The following is a 13,756-nucleotide window of genomic DNA, read 5'->3' on the forward strand; positions in this document are numbered from 1 at the left end:
CCTAACACGCTACTCACACTGTCCTTGAGCCGGTTTCGCGCGTGTTTCGCGTGCGCGCAACTAGACGGTGTTCGCGCAGCCCGCTGTCGTGTCGTCGTGTCGCCGTCATGGTCTTGCCGTTGAGCGGCAGCAGTCAGTGAGTCACTCGCGTCAGTGGTGGATAGCTCGCTGCCATTTTTAAAACTTTTTGATCTCTTTGTTTTGTGCTTGGTGCCGCTTCGCCATGGGGAAGAACGCCAGCTACACTGCCGTTTTCAAATTGGAAGCGAAAGAGTACGCGATTGAACACGGCAACCGTGCCTCAGGCAGGCACTTCGGCGTCACCGACTTCAGCGTGCGTTACTGGAGTAGGGCACGCACATACGACGACGAGATAGGGCGCGCGCCAGGAAGCAAAGGCGGCGATTTCATGATTGCTGATCGACGGGAGACTGTTTACGTTGTAAATAATAAAATAAAAAGAAATAGCTGCTGTTGGTAACACTGAGCTTATATATACAAAAAACGACCGCTACATTTAGCGGGATTGGCATAAGGCAAATCGGCAACACTGTGCACCAGATTTTTTTTTTCCCCGCATAATTCTCGCATCCCTAACTTTGCATTGACTTTTCCGAAAAAAAAGTGCGAGGATTATGCGAGTAAATACGGTATTTCACGAAAACAGAAGCTTCTGCCATGGCTCACCACTTTGCGGTGACTGAAAGAAGCCGTCTATGGAGCAACTTACAAAATACTCGATGCTTTTTGCACACTATTGACCCAGAATTAAAGTCAAGACTCCCGACACAGCTTCCTCGTAACCTGGAAACGTTGATCGATTCTGGGGTTTAACGCGCCGACGCAACGCAGGCGATGAGGCGCGCCGGAGTGGAGGGCTCCGGATTAATTTTGACCACCTGGGGATCTTTATCGTGCGCCGAAATCTCGTACACACGGGCGTTTTTGCTTTTCGCCTCCATCAGAAAAGCGGCCGCCGCGGCCGGGAATCGAACCCGCGACCTCGTGCTCAGCAGCGCAACGCCTTAGCCACTGAGCCACCGCGGCGGGTAACCTGGAAACGTTGTACCATCGTCTACGCCTGAACTGTGCCTACACAAATAGCTACCTATTTCGCCTTGGAGCGACGCCAAATTCGCACTGCGACAATTGTGGTTGCGTCGAAACAATTGAACACATTTTATTAGAATGTGCGGCCTACATGGAACCGAGATCCCACTTCCTCGAAAGCATGGAACGTCTACAACAGGGACCAATTACTCAGAAATATTTTAGGACCATGGATTCATCCGTCAAAGCAGCGCCAAGCTCTATGGAGTTTATTCTCTTATTTGGATGAAATTGGCCTAATTTTAAAAATGTAAATTATGTGGCCCAAGCTCAAAACAAAAGTTTGCTACCGCGCCAAGTACACGACAGTTTTTTTTTTTCTCTTCTTTCCTGCCCAGCTCTTCCTTGGGCCTTTTCTTCCCCCATCCTAAACCCACAGCAGAGAAGCATGTAGGCGTCTGTAAATGCCGGCAAACCTCTCTGTTTTTCCAATAAAGAGCCTTCTCTCATACAAACGACAACTATAAGAGAAATGGTTTCCCTACACTTCGTCATTTTTGGAAGTTTTGGTGCAAGAACAGTCAACGAGGCTACCGCCTTCACGGAACGACAGGGACAGGACCATGGAGGAAACCTCGCCGCTGCTGGAAGTATAAGCGCAAACACAGGTGCAACGGCAATCCCCTATGCGTCCATCGTCTTTTTTTTTTTCACCGCGGGGGGGAGGTTGTTGGAACTTTACTCCCTAGACGAGGAAAAAGTGAACGCAGATGGTAGTAAAAGAGGACGATGAAGAACGATGGCGGCGACTGGACGGGTTCTGATTGTGATGTGATGTAAATACAGTTCTTTTCCCTTAACGAAGGCGTTGTAGTCGCGACACTTTTTACACATTAAAAATAAATTTGGTTGCCGTGAAACTTCAGTGCAGTTGGCCTTTAAGCTTGCAGCATGTGAGCAAAACAGGCGTGGCCCGCCACTCTCCCCTTGTGAAGTCAACGATGGGCCTGGCATTGAAAAAAAATTAACAGCGGGATGAGCTCCTGAAGATTCAAACCAGCAAAAGCTGTTTACGTAAGGGGGAGGCTGTATGCGCAGAGATACAGTACTCGGCAGCTCGCGTGCCTCCTGACTCGTTGCACTCACAAAGATTGCAGTTGAGCTGCCCGCAGAGACCAGGAGGCCCTTGAAGAGGGCTTCACGGTACGCGTCGAAAGGGAGCAGCTGCCTCCAGATGGGGAAGGTCTCCTTGGCGTGTATGAAGCTGACCGTGCTCTCGAGGTCCTCCGGGAAGATGGACCGGGCCTGCTCGTGATGCGGGATGAAGGGGATCGCGGGCACACTGCCAGCGGAGAGAAATCAGAACAAGCTGCGTCTTAATGCACGGCAGTCCACGCCATTCCCAAGTGACTCTCCTTCAGTGCAACATATTTCTTTTTTTTTTTTTACACCGTCATCTGTAACAAAGTTGCTGCTCACCACACCATCGTGACATGTGACCCAGTCACATAAATGGCAACGGAGTACATTCATCCGTACAGAGGGTATCCCACAGCCACAGGTAAAAATTGGCCCCACAGTAAGGCCAGTACAGTGCAATCAAGTACACTGCAATGCTGTCCAACAAAAAACCCAGTAGAGTTCCTGCTCATATTTCGGTACAGAGCACTCTGGCAATGGAAACAGACACCTTCATTGAAAGGGGGTACACTGGTTTCGCGTACCAGAAACTTGCCAAAACAAAGCAGTTTTCTGTGTTAATTTCATTCTCAGTCTACAAGTCCCGAAGAATTACCGGCAAAATATCACAGCTATATATTTAGCATTAAAGAGACACTAAAGGCTGAATGGAATTTTGTTTTAACTGAGAGACCACATGTTTCATGGCTCTCTCGGCTTTTGTTCGACGAGCAACGATGCGTTATTTGCTGAGGAATAAGTAAATAAAGCTGGCATTTCTCGCTCCCATTTCCCTTTCATTTTTTCGAGATGTAGCCATTGCGTCACAAAGTAGGAGCGAGGCACCGGTGCAGTTTAGAGCATAAACAGTTGGCACCACGTGCTCTCACACTGGAAACGGTAGCTTTTACGTCTCCAAGTCATGGCCCACCCTGATAACGCTTCTCTGGATTAGGAGGCTGGCTTGGACTTTTATGATTTGTCTCTGACGGAACGAGAAATGCTTTAAGGGGGGACACTGTTTTTAAAACAGCTCCTTTTTTTTCCCACTGATTTCAAATATTCCATTATTTCTTGAGCGAGTCAATTGGTCATTTTCGGAGGAACAATAGACAAAACGGTGTTAGTCATAAAACTGTAATCTTTATATTTTCCAATACTATCAACCCTGATAAATGCAATAACAAATTCAGTTTGTTGATGCACTGCTTGGAACTAATTTTACAGCTTATTAAACTCTGTTGGCAACAGTGGCAAGGAACCATTTTGAATGCCCGTTTCAAACACCAACGTTTAATGAGCTGTAAAATTAGTTCCAAGCGGTGCATCAAAAAAAAACAACAAAAAAAAAACGATTCTCTTATTGCATTCACCAGGGTTGATAGTATTGGAAAATGTAAAGATTACAGTTTTATGACTAACACTGTCTTCTCCATTGTTCCTCTAAAAATGACTAATTGTCTCTAATTATCTTGCGAACTACTAATTGAGTCACTGAAAAAATAATGGAATATTTGAAATCAGTGGAAAAAAGCACCAAGTCTAACAAGTTTCAAAGGGTTGAGGCCAATGTGCCCACTAACATTTATTGACTTTGCTAATTGCACACCAAGCTTTCCAAAACGAAACTGAAAGCATGAAGGCTGACCAAAGTGCGAGGGAACCATCCTCTCTTGCAAAGTATAAAAGCTGCACTCTGAGTTTCCTAAGATTAGATCAGCCCACAGAAAGCTTTGATTTACAATTATTTCACGTGCTCAACCACTTAGGAACTGTTTATTTCAGAGAAACATTTATAGATGCTTCTTCAATAAACCCTTCCTGTTTACAAATTTTGCGACGTCACAGACTGTAGTACCCAAAAGCTACAGGGCGTAGACACCTGTTTTCACATTTTTGGCATTTTCTGCATTATTAAACAACTGCTAGTTGCGCGAATGGTGTATTTAGATTCTCGGCACTGTAATCTACCAATACAATCCCTGCAGGGGACTGGGGTGACGAGTGGTTTAGAAAGAATGGATGACGAAGAAGAAGAGGAATGAATTCCGATTTGCTGCCAAGCGGGTGACCAATTGTGAAACGCCGCGAATAACCCCCGTGAGGCAGAGGCAAATGGTGCAGCGACCTGCGCGGCTGACCAACAACCACCAATGCAAGAATGCCACAACTGCCGGGATAAAGAATTCAACGCTGGAGGGAGTGCAAGATCACAGCAGGAGCATGTAGCACGAGAGCTGGACGGTCTGGGTGGAGCGAGCCAGGAAGGCTCGGCCAGTCCATTAGCCGCACGATGCAAGCCTGGACTCGCATCGCATCGGTTCCAGCCTCTGAGTCGCACCGCTAACATTGGTGGCCCCACCAGTGGCGGTCGAGTGCCTACGTCCAGCTTCTACAGCCTGTCAACTTACTGTTTGATGGTCCCCACACAGCGACCTTCTGGAAGGCCAGGGGCTGCCTCCTGCTGCATGGGCTACCAGAGGCAACAACCAGAGGCAAAACAGGCAACCCACATCGGGACACGCGGCACCGATGCTGTTCCCTCAACGACCTCGCGCAGCGACGCTGGCTACCACCCTCTCATTGCCACGCAACATCTGTGCAACGTCAGCACCGGTGACAAGGGTAGGCCTGTCCAATAGAAACAAGCAGTCGTAGGATAAATTTAGTTTCCTTGCATTAGACTTTGCAGTAGAGACTGTACCTAGGACCTGAGGATTTATTTCTGATGCTTGTGTAAGGGGTTTACTCCTCTTTGGTTCTACTGTTAAACCTAGATGTAACGAACCTTTATGTCATGAATTCCTGGATTTAACATACTTTTTCACTTCCCCATTGCCACCCATAATTGAAGCCCATGTGTTTGCGACCTGTTTGTAACGAAATGTTGCGGGGATTAACCATGATGTAACGAAGTCTACAAGCTGATCGGTCATTGTTTTTTGCACTTTACTCAAAAATCGGCCGGGGAAGTAAACTAAATTAGCGAATACTAACACTACTGTAAGGAGCCAGCAGCAACGAAAAGGTCTGAAACTGCCTAAAAACAAAATTAGACTTGATTATGATGATGACAAATGGAGCGGCTAGTGCCATCCCGTGGCTAACATAGCATCCACTTCTGGTTTTGCTTGTATAGCGTGACACCACACCAGGCAGTAAGAGCTACCTGCCAACCAAGCACCATGAAAATTAGGGAGATTGGAGCATTAGGGAGGGGGTGTTTTTTCTTTTTTAGTCTACATTTCTGACCGACATCTGAAAGGGGTAAGGGTGTTTATTGTGAGCTGCTTTGTTCTTGCATCATGTGACAGACAGACGCAAACATTATGATGCCTTTTCCCTCACCTTCTTTCAGTACAGTGGCGAGCACATTTTGAGGCCAGCCTTTGTAAGCTACAACCAACATTCCGGCAGTTCCCAAATGCACCGTGCACTTGGTACTATTGTGGACAGAATATATGGTTACAAGGAACAAGAAGTATGTGGCGAGTGCTCTCCCCCAGCACCGCAGATGTTGCAGCAGGGCATGTCACAGATGTCACAAGCATGCGCATGACTAGGCAACCACTTTTCGGGAGATTAGAGATAGCATTCGTACAATTAAGAAATGTGGTCAAAATTCGGGAGACTCCCGGATAATTCGGGAGAGTTGGCAGGCATGTAAGAGTAACGACACTTCAGGTTTTTTCTCGCCTGCACCTAAAACTACCCTGCATATCCGAGTGTGATTGAAGTTTCGGTTCGAGACAAATTTAGAGGTGCGAGGCCGTTCTGTCAGTGCGTAGTCACGCGTCTCCTCTGCTATCTGTGGTATCGGTTCATTGGGGATGAGTTCTGCTGCCAGAAAAGAAAAAGTTGTGTCTCTTCAAGTCAAGCGCACAATTTTAAATGCCGTCTTCGTCGGCGGGAAAGAAGAATGTCACCGCCTGGTACAGTGCCTCAGCTAGCACCCTCTAAAAAATTTTGAGTGTGGTAAAGCGCACCAAGTTCGCAAAAAGGCACCCTTTTAGCATAGGTTTGGTTCTTGAAATGCATAAATGTGCTGAAAAGTGTTAGTAAGTAGACCACTCGATTTTCATTACCACCAGAAAAAAAAAACTTTGAAAAATTTCGTTGTTTGTCCGTATCGTAACTTCTCTGTCATAATTTCTCCAAATTAGGCTTCCTGAACATTCGGACGGGGCATAATGATGCTTATTACACAGCTGAGGAGAAGACAGGGCTTGTCAGAACACAGGCCTTACTTGTGCAACAAGTGGATAAAAGCTTTCTGGGCGACACAGCGGATGCCGTCAACTGGCTCCACCGCTTGCTTGGCTATGGCAGGCATCATGGATGACACATAAGCCTCTGGAATCGCATGGGGTGCTGCGTGCACAAGGTGGCAAACCAGCTCCTGTGATACAAGAGACGAGGAAAAGAGGTTAACACGCTACACAGACCGACACAGTTTCATTAATGTTATGCCTCTCATGCCCGAGTAGTTCGTTAGATGCAGATTTTCGTGTCTGCGTGACAAGCAATCCTCAGCATTCCTCTAGACCAAAATCCCTAAACTGTAATAAATTGTCTGTTATTACCATGTAAGACCTTCAAACCATGTAATATGTGAAAAAGAAAAAAAAAAGAGGCAAAAAGAGAAAAAGAAATGTCGGCCTTCCTTGAGCTACTGCACTGCAAAGAGCACTGAAGGCTAGGTGCATTGACAAGTATGCACAAAATTTGTCAAACCACTCCTGATCTTTGCATAAGGCATGTTGGGAGTGTGTAAAAAATTGTAATAGCTTCTTCGCAACCTGTGAGAAGAACCTTTGATAGTACCTCCCCACTTTCTTTTACACCTTCGAACAACCCCCGTTTGACGTCCCGCCAAGTAACTGACAAACTTCAGCTGTGAAATGGCCTGAGCACTCCTGTGGATGACGCATGTTTCAAAAAGCAGTCACCAGGCAAAAGAAAAGAAAAAGAGAGAGAGAGAGAGAGAGAGAGAGAGAGAGAGAGAGAGAGAGAGAGAGAGAGAGAGAGAGAGAGAGAGAGAGAGAGAGAGAGAGAGAGAGAGAGAGAGAGAGAGAGAGAGATGCAACAATTGACTGACTTTCCACCGAGGAAGCTGTAGAATGCACGGAATGCAAAAATGAACCTCCTGGAGTGGCGTAACATCTTTCTAGACATTTGGCATTAAATTGCCATCTCAACCAGAGCCTTAAATTAAGTACTGCTGAACTGATCATAGGGTTTGAACGTTGTGCTAGGTGGTTACGTGAAACTGAAGACATACTGTTAGCTCTGAAAGATGGGACGCACGATAAGAATACACAGGACGAACGCTAAGCATAGACAGGACACAAAAATAGAAATACTACACGGAAAGAACGCTACAAATAGAGGGGGCACAAGATAGGAATGCACAAAAAAATGAACGCTACAAATAGGCAGGACACAAGATAGGATTACATGGGACAAATGATACGAACAGACGGGACACAAGATAGAAATAGATGGGACACAAGACAAAAATACAGTGGAATCTCGGTGATACGAATTCGGTTGATACGAATTTCGCTGTGATACGAATTTTCAAAATTCCCCGGCGAAAATGCATTGTATGCAGTGTGAAAAAATTCGGATGATCCGTACGTACTTACCACTCCGGTGCGGATGATACGGACACGCGAGCCGCGAGCAGACGACTGCATTGTGGACGGGAGGTGGGAGGGTTGGTGCGGCTGTGCGGCCTTGATTGCGCACGGGCACAAAAGCATGAGTCCTCCCCTGCTGACGATCATCCTCCTCGTGGGGTGCTTACAATAGCGGCAGGAGAGGTGCTGTTCCGAACGAACAGAACGTTTCGCCCTCTCGGCGCCTGGTCTTTCTCCCTCCCTTCTTTTATCTTCCGCTACAAAATCTCTTCTCTCTGTACCTTTCGTTTCTGATGGCTGCAGCTCGGGTGCCTCTAGCTACCTTTTTTGTATTACACTTTTTGAATAAACCACGGCAATCAAGTGTTCCGCCATTTTGCCTTCTCCGCATTCCTTGCTTCTGAGGTCTATGCCCCACGCTCTAGTTACCCTGTTGTCGCCTTGCCGTGTTGCCTGTGCCACTTGCGCGTCGATTATGCTGAACTGTAAACCGCATGGAGCGTTTCCTACTCACGAAAACGTGCCGCCGCGAATACCACCCGCATGCTGCGCGCGGCACGGCAAGCGGTGGCAACATGGCGGCGTCACTGGCCGTGAAGTGGTGCGGGTAGCTCGACCGACCACTTCTGATCACTCTTTAAGATGCCACTTAAGGAACAAATGAAAATGCGTGTACAGTAAATGAGCTGATAATGTGGCCGAAAATGACACTATAAAGCATCATCCGCGCGGCCAGGAAAAGTGCCAATCAAATATCCACAACCGTGGTAAGCCTAAATATCTCCGGTGGGACCAGCGGGCTGCCCGGGGCGTTTTCAAACTGCCGCCACGAAGAGCGCACGTCCTACCGCTGCCACGCGCGTCGGGCATCATTTTCCGAGCGAGGTAGAATTTGTCCGGGCGTGAAAATAATGCACGCGCAACGCCAACGTGCACGAATCGCATGCGGTTCGTGTGCGCACGACGTGTCGACGATGAGCACGCGTTCTTTTGACTCACATGTTGACGATTCGGGCCGGTACACCGGTGCCAGCCTCTGCCTCGGGTGCCGCGAATGGCAGTGGGAGGAGCCTCACGACTTGCGCCAATGGGGAGACGTGTGCCTCATGGCGGCAATTTCAAAGCGCTCGCAGCAGCTGGCTGGGCCACCTCCGTGGCAGATATTTGGTGCGGATGGCATTTTATGGCGCAGTTTCCTCCCACACTGTGAGCTCTTTTCCCGCATGAGCAATTTAGTTTACACCTTGAGCTGCGTTTTAACAAAAGGTTACAAGCGGACACTGAAGCTACTTGCACCTCTTCAAGGCAAGAGCCAACGTCATGTTGCCACCGCCTGTCACATGCGCGGCACTATTCCATTCTTTCTAGCTTTCTGATGATACGAATTTTCGGGTGATACAAATATTTTTGCCGTCCCTTGAGATTCGTATTACCGAGATTCCACTGTAGATGGAAAGAACGCTATAAACAGTGGAAGCACAAGATATGAGTGCACAAAACGAACGCTACACTTTTAGACGGGACACAAGATAGGATTAAATGGGACAGATGATATGAACAGATGGAATCACACGGTAGAAATAGATGGGACACAAGGTAGAAATACACGGAACGAACGCTACAAACCTAAGGGACAGAAGATAGGAAGACACGAAACGAACACTACGAATAGATGGGACACAAGATAGGAATACACAGGACAAATGCTACAAATAGGCAAGACACAAGATAGTAATACATGAGACAAATGCTACGAATAGATGAGACACAAAATAGGAATAGATGGGACACAAGATTGAAATACACAAAACAACACTATGAACAGAGAGGACAGAAGATAGGAATCCACTAGGCGAACACTATGAATAGACGGGAAACAAGATAGGAATGCATAGGACGAACTATTGTTCGCCCCGTATATATTTATCCTACGTTTCATCTTTCAGCGCTAATGATAAGTCTTCGTGATCCTAAAGCACACCCCCTCTTCTAGTTTCTCGTCAAGTACACTGTCTTTCAACAAAAAGCCCTCTTTCTCCACAGCTAAGTGCCCGGGAAGATCTACGGCAGTGCCAATACCTTGAATGCAGCAATGCAGGCCTTCCTGACGTTGCCACCCGCATCGCCCCTCCTGGGGCAGTGCGTGTAGTCCTCCAGTCCGCGAAGAAGGACCTCAAACACAGCCTCCAACCGGGGCTGTGAGAGGTGGCCCTCCTCGCACGAGGCACACACGTGCACCAAAGCGAGCACTGCCTCCTGCTTGGAGTCGGAGTACTCGGGGCCCTCCGACGTTGCCCTGGTGGTAAGTCCATCGAGGATGGCCCCCAGGTATTCTCGATGCAGGAAGCCCGGCAGAGATCCTGCAACAAAGGCAGGCTTTTTATAAGGTGGACTCCAGAAGCAGACTTGTGGGCTGTACAGGCTGAAGTCAGGCATGTTGAACTCAGGGAATATTAAGAAAGAGTTGCCAGTGAAAAAATATCAAAGACTTACAAGTGAAAAAATATCAAAGACTTGCTCTTTTAAGTCCCAGTTCATTCGTAAGTAATTATTCTTGTAAATGTGGCATGTAGAAACTGTACCCGGGAGAACGAACGCTTGCATTTTAAAGGCCTTTGAGACCCTCAAAGGTCGGTGGTGATGCTCCTTTGGCTCAACTGGCCATTGTGTTGAAATACAGAATGCTTTTGAAAAACGTCGTGTAGCAACTCAAAGGTGGCATTTGAGTCAAATAAATGACATTCGGTTCAAAGGCCTTTGAAACAAATGAGTACCAAGGGTATTAGTGAGGCTTAAATGCTTTATGGTCCCACCATAAATGTTTGAATGAAATGGCCTTTCTATTACGCTGCTACTATAGAGGCATAAATGCAAAAGTCACAAATGCAAATGGTGACTGAGCCCAGACATAAAAAAATATTTAGTCAGCTGCAACAAAACGTGGCTTTGAGTGTCAGCTTGACAAATGGGGAGGACGAGAAACTTGTACACAGTATTATTGCATTTTAATTTAGAATCTCATTTGCTTCGCTGTCTTACAAGTTTCCGGAAAGCGTCTTATAGCCTAGGGAGGAGTAGACTCCGAGTAAGTCTTCCAATAAGATTAGACCACGAATAAGTCAGTCTTATTGAGCTTTGAGCAAGTGGGCCCTGGTTTTTAGACACAGCCTATCACCACAATAATTAGGATTGCCACCTTTCCCCGAAAAAAAAACTGGCCGTTCAGAAGGGGGGGGGGGGGGGGGGGGGGTAGAAATTTGAATTTGTGTTGAAAAAAAGACACCACATTTTTTTTTTCTTTGTTGACGTGCAATGCCATTTCTTGTAGCGTTTTTCTACATAGAAAACTACATAATGTTTGTGCTGAAGGTGATTGAGATTTTGGCTATTGCTCTGAATGTGCTGCACTGAAAAATATCCACACTTGCTGAACGCGCCGGCGGCATTTCATTGTGTTGTTCCTCCTTTTGGTCCCCTTCCATCTCCTGAATAGCGCTCGGCCGCGTATTTCCTCTGGTCGCGTGTTTTTGCACAGCTTGTCAAAACATATTTATTGTCGTAGTTGCTGTATTTACGTTTACAAAAGGCCAAAAGGAAATAACTGCGGCACGATGGCCAAAAAACCGGCCAATGTCGGCCAGTTTTAGGTACAGACCGGCAACCGGCCCGCTGTCTAAAAAACCGGTAGGGTCGGTCACAACACCGGTCAGGTGGCAACCCTAGCAATAATCACCAGACACCCATCGGGCATGCAAACACTTTATGTGTGCTTTTGTTTAGACACATTTAGCAGCTAAACATTAGGTTTCATTTAACCCAATATGGCAGCAACGTCCATGTTGTCGGCCCAAAGACAAATTCCCGGCGCAAACCATAACTGTTTTAAGAGACGCCTTGGGTGCCCTGCAGATGGTCACTGAGAATAACATTTTAAGGCCGTTTTAAATACAAGCCAGAATGTTCAGACAGCCAAGTAGTGGCTTGGTTTCAGCTTGGTTTCAGTTTCGGCTTCAGTTTCAGCTTGGTTTCAGGCAATGGAAGTGCAGGAGGACATGCCCTTGCTTGCTGCCACGAAACACTGAGCAGCCTCAAGCCAGAATGTACATTAGTGAACAAAAAACTTCACCATAAGGACTGATATACACACCACTGTACCAAATCTGCCACATCAATCACAAATTCATCACCATGCCGGCACACGGTACAAAGCGCCATACACATCGAGAGCAGAGGGCGTGACCACTTCCGTATGGTGTGATGCTTCCAACCACAGACCAGGAAACATGCCCACATACTAGGCTCCACCCAGAGGCTCCACCTTTTCCCCACAAAACCTCTCACAATCCCTCCGTCATCACTAAATCCTGCACTGCTAAGGCAGGCAGACTGCTCTGCCAAAAAATCTATAAGCCCCCACTGTGGCTGCTTTTTGTAGGACTGACGCATCTGTGTAACCCCCGCATTCTTCCCATTCCTTCGCAGCCACGGGTGGAGACAAGATAATTAGAATTCGATGTTCTTCTACTCTTACAGGAGTACTGACACCAATTTTCGGCGTTAATTATATCGCACAGTTCAAACGGAATACCTTGGCTGAAATATGAGTGGCCTGCGATGCAAAGAACATACTTTAATTGGATCTCATTTATCGCGCCAACGGAGCAGCGCGCGGAGCGGCACTCAGCAAATGGACATCAACGTGACATCATCCCGTGAAAGCCAAAAGAAGTGACGCGACAGCACTCGTCAAAAACTTGTGACGTCACTTCACACGCGCGCGGCGCATTCACAAACGGGTGCACGTAGCCAGAGCTAGAGGCTGCCCAGGAAGGCACTGTTGGCAAAAATAAAGTTCCACACACGGGAAAGGAAGCGATAATATAGCCCGGAATCGCAATAGAAGTCACCATCAGGACTTTTATTGAAAGCGGCCGTCGAATTTCCGCCCAGTCGTTCAGCTCCGGCGGCAGTGCGGTCGAAACAACGCCCCCACCGGCCTCCCCAGAGTTTTGATGTCCGCACAAAGCGGTGAGGTCATGCCAGGATTCTGTCATATGCGCCTTTCGGGATGAAAGCGCGGGAATTTGAAACAAACAGTTTTCAGGCCGTTCAATGTAATTAATTATCGCGCGCTAAAGTATTTAATGTGCTGTTTCGGGTTCACCAGACCATTACGCATTGATAAAAGCAACAAAAGTGGAACATAGAAATTTTCGTGTCAGTACTCCTTTAAATACCAGCAAACAGCCAACTGCCAGCATACCAGCATGCTGCGGGCAACACACAATATAGTGACTCAAATTTTCCACTAAAAACACCTCACGGGGACTGCACTGAAGACCAGACAGAGTTCAAGACAGTACCTTATAAGTTTATAGGTGTCTTATATCTCCAGATGTGTTATAAATGTTCTATAGATGTCTTATAGATCTCCACTCTCACCAAGCCTCGAAGCGGCACACTCACCCAGGGCGTATATGAAGTTGCAGCGCACTCCCTCGGTGGTTGAGTTCAGGCCTTCAAGGTGCTCTGTGACAATCTTGTGGCACATGCTGTTCTCTTCGACGCAGTACTCCTCAATAAGCGATGCCAGGGCCGCACAGGCGTTTGTCCTCAGGCTGCTGTCGTCGCGGTGAAGGCACTGATTTATCACCGACAGCCACTGCCCTGCGAGTCAGATGACAAGTTCAGTTGGGCACAAAAAAAATTTCCAGAGAAAAAAGAGAAAACGTGCACCAATACACAACTGCTACCTCCTCTGACAGTCTGCACATGCTATGAAAGAAGCAGAGAATGTTAAAACTGGCTCCTAAATGAATTTTGGAATAAGACATGTAGGTTGGAAAAAACCTTCACAGTATGCAGTCACTGACCAGCTGATTTGT

General features: G+C 47.1%; 1 protein-coding gene across 1 annotated transcript in view; it reads right to left on the reverse strand.

The window, feature by feature from the left end:
- Tbcd (tubulin folding cofactor D) overlaps positions 1–13,756 on the reverse strand; it is a 72,499-nt gene that overhangs the window by 17,619 nt on the left and 41,124 nt on the right. Inside the window, exons 11-14 of the mRNA XM_077707021.1 lie at positions 13,338–13,538; positions 9,951–10,231; positions 6,477–6,628; positions 2,197–2,392 (exon numbers count right to left, since the gene is read on the reverse strand). Coding sequence (XP_077563147.1) covers positions 2,197–2,392; positions 6,477–6,628; positions 9,951–10,231; positions 13,338–13,538 — 830 coding nt within the window. The remainder of the gene's footprint in view (positions 1–2,196; positions 2,393–6,476; positions 6,629–9,950; positions 10,232–13,337; positions 13,539–13,756) is intronic.

This window comes from Haemaphysalis longicornis, unplaced genomic scaffold (genome assembly GCF_048455015.1).
Source record: "Haemaphysalis longicornis isolate Haplotype H1 unplaced genomic scaffold, Haemaphysalis longicornis Haplotype H1 scaffold_4, whole genome shotgun sequence".
Lineage (NCBI taxonomy): Eukaryota > Metazoa > Arthropoda > Arachnida > Ixodida > Ixodidae > Haemaphysalis > Haemaphysalis longicornis.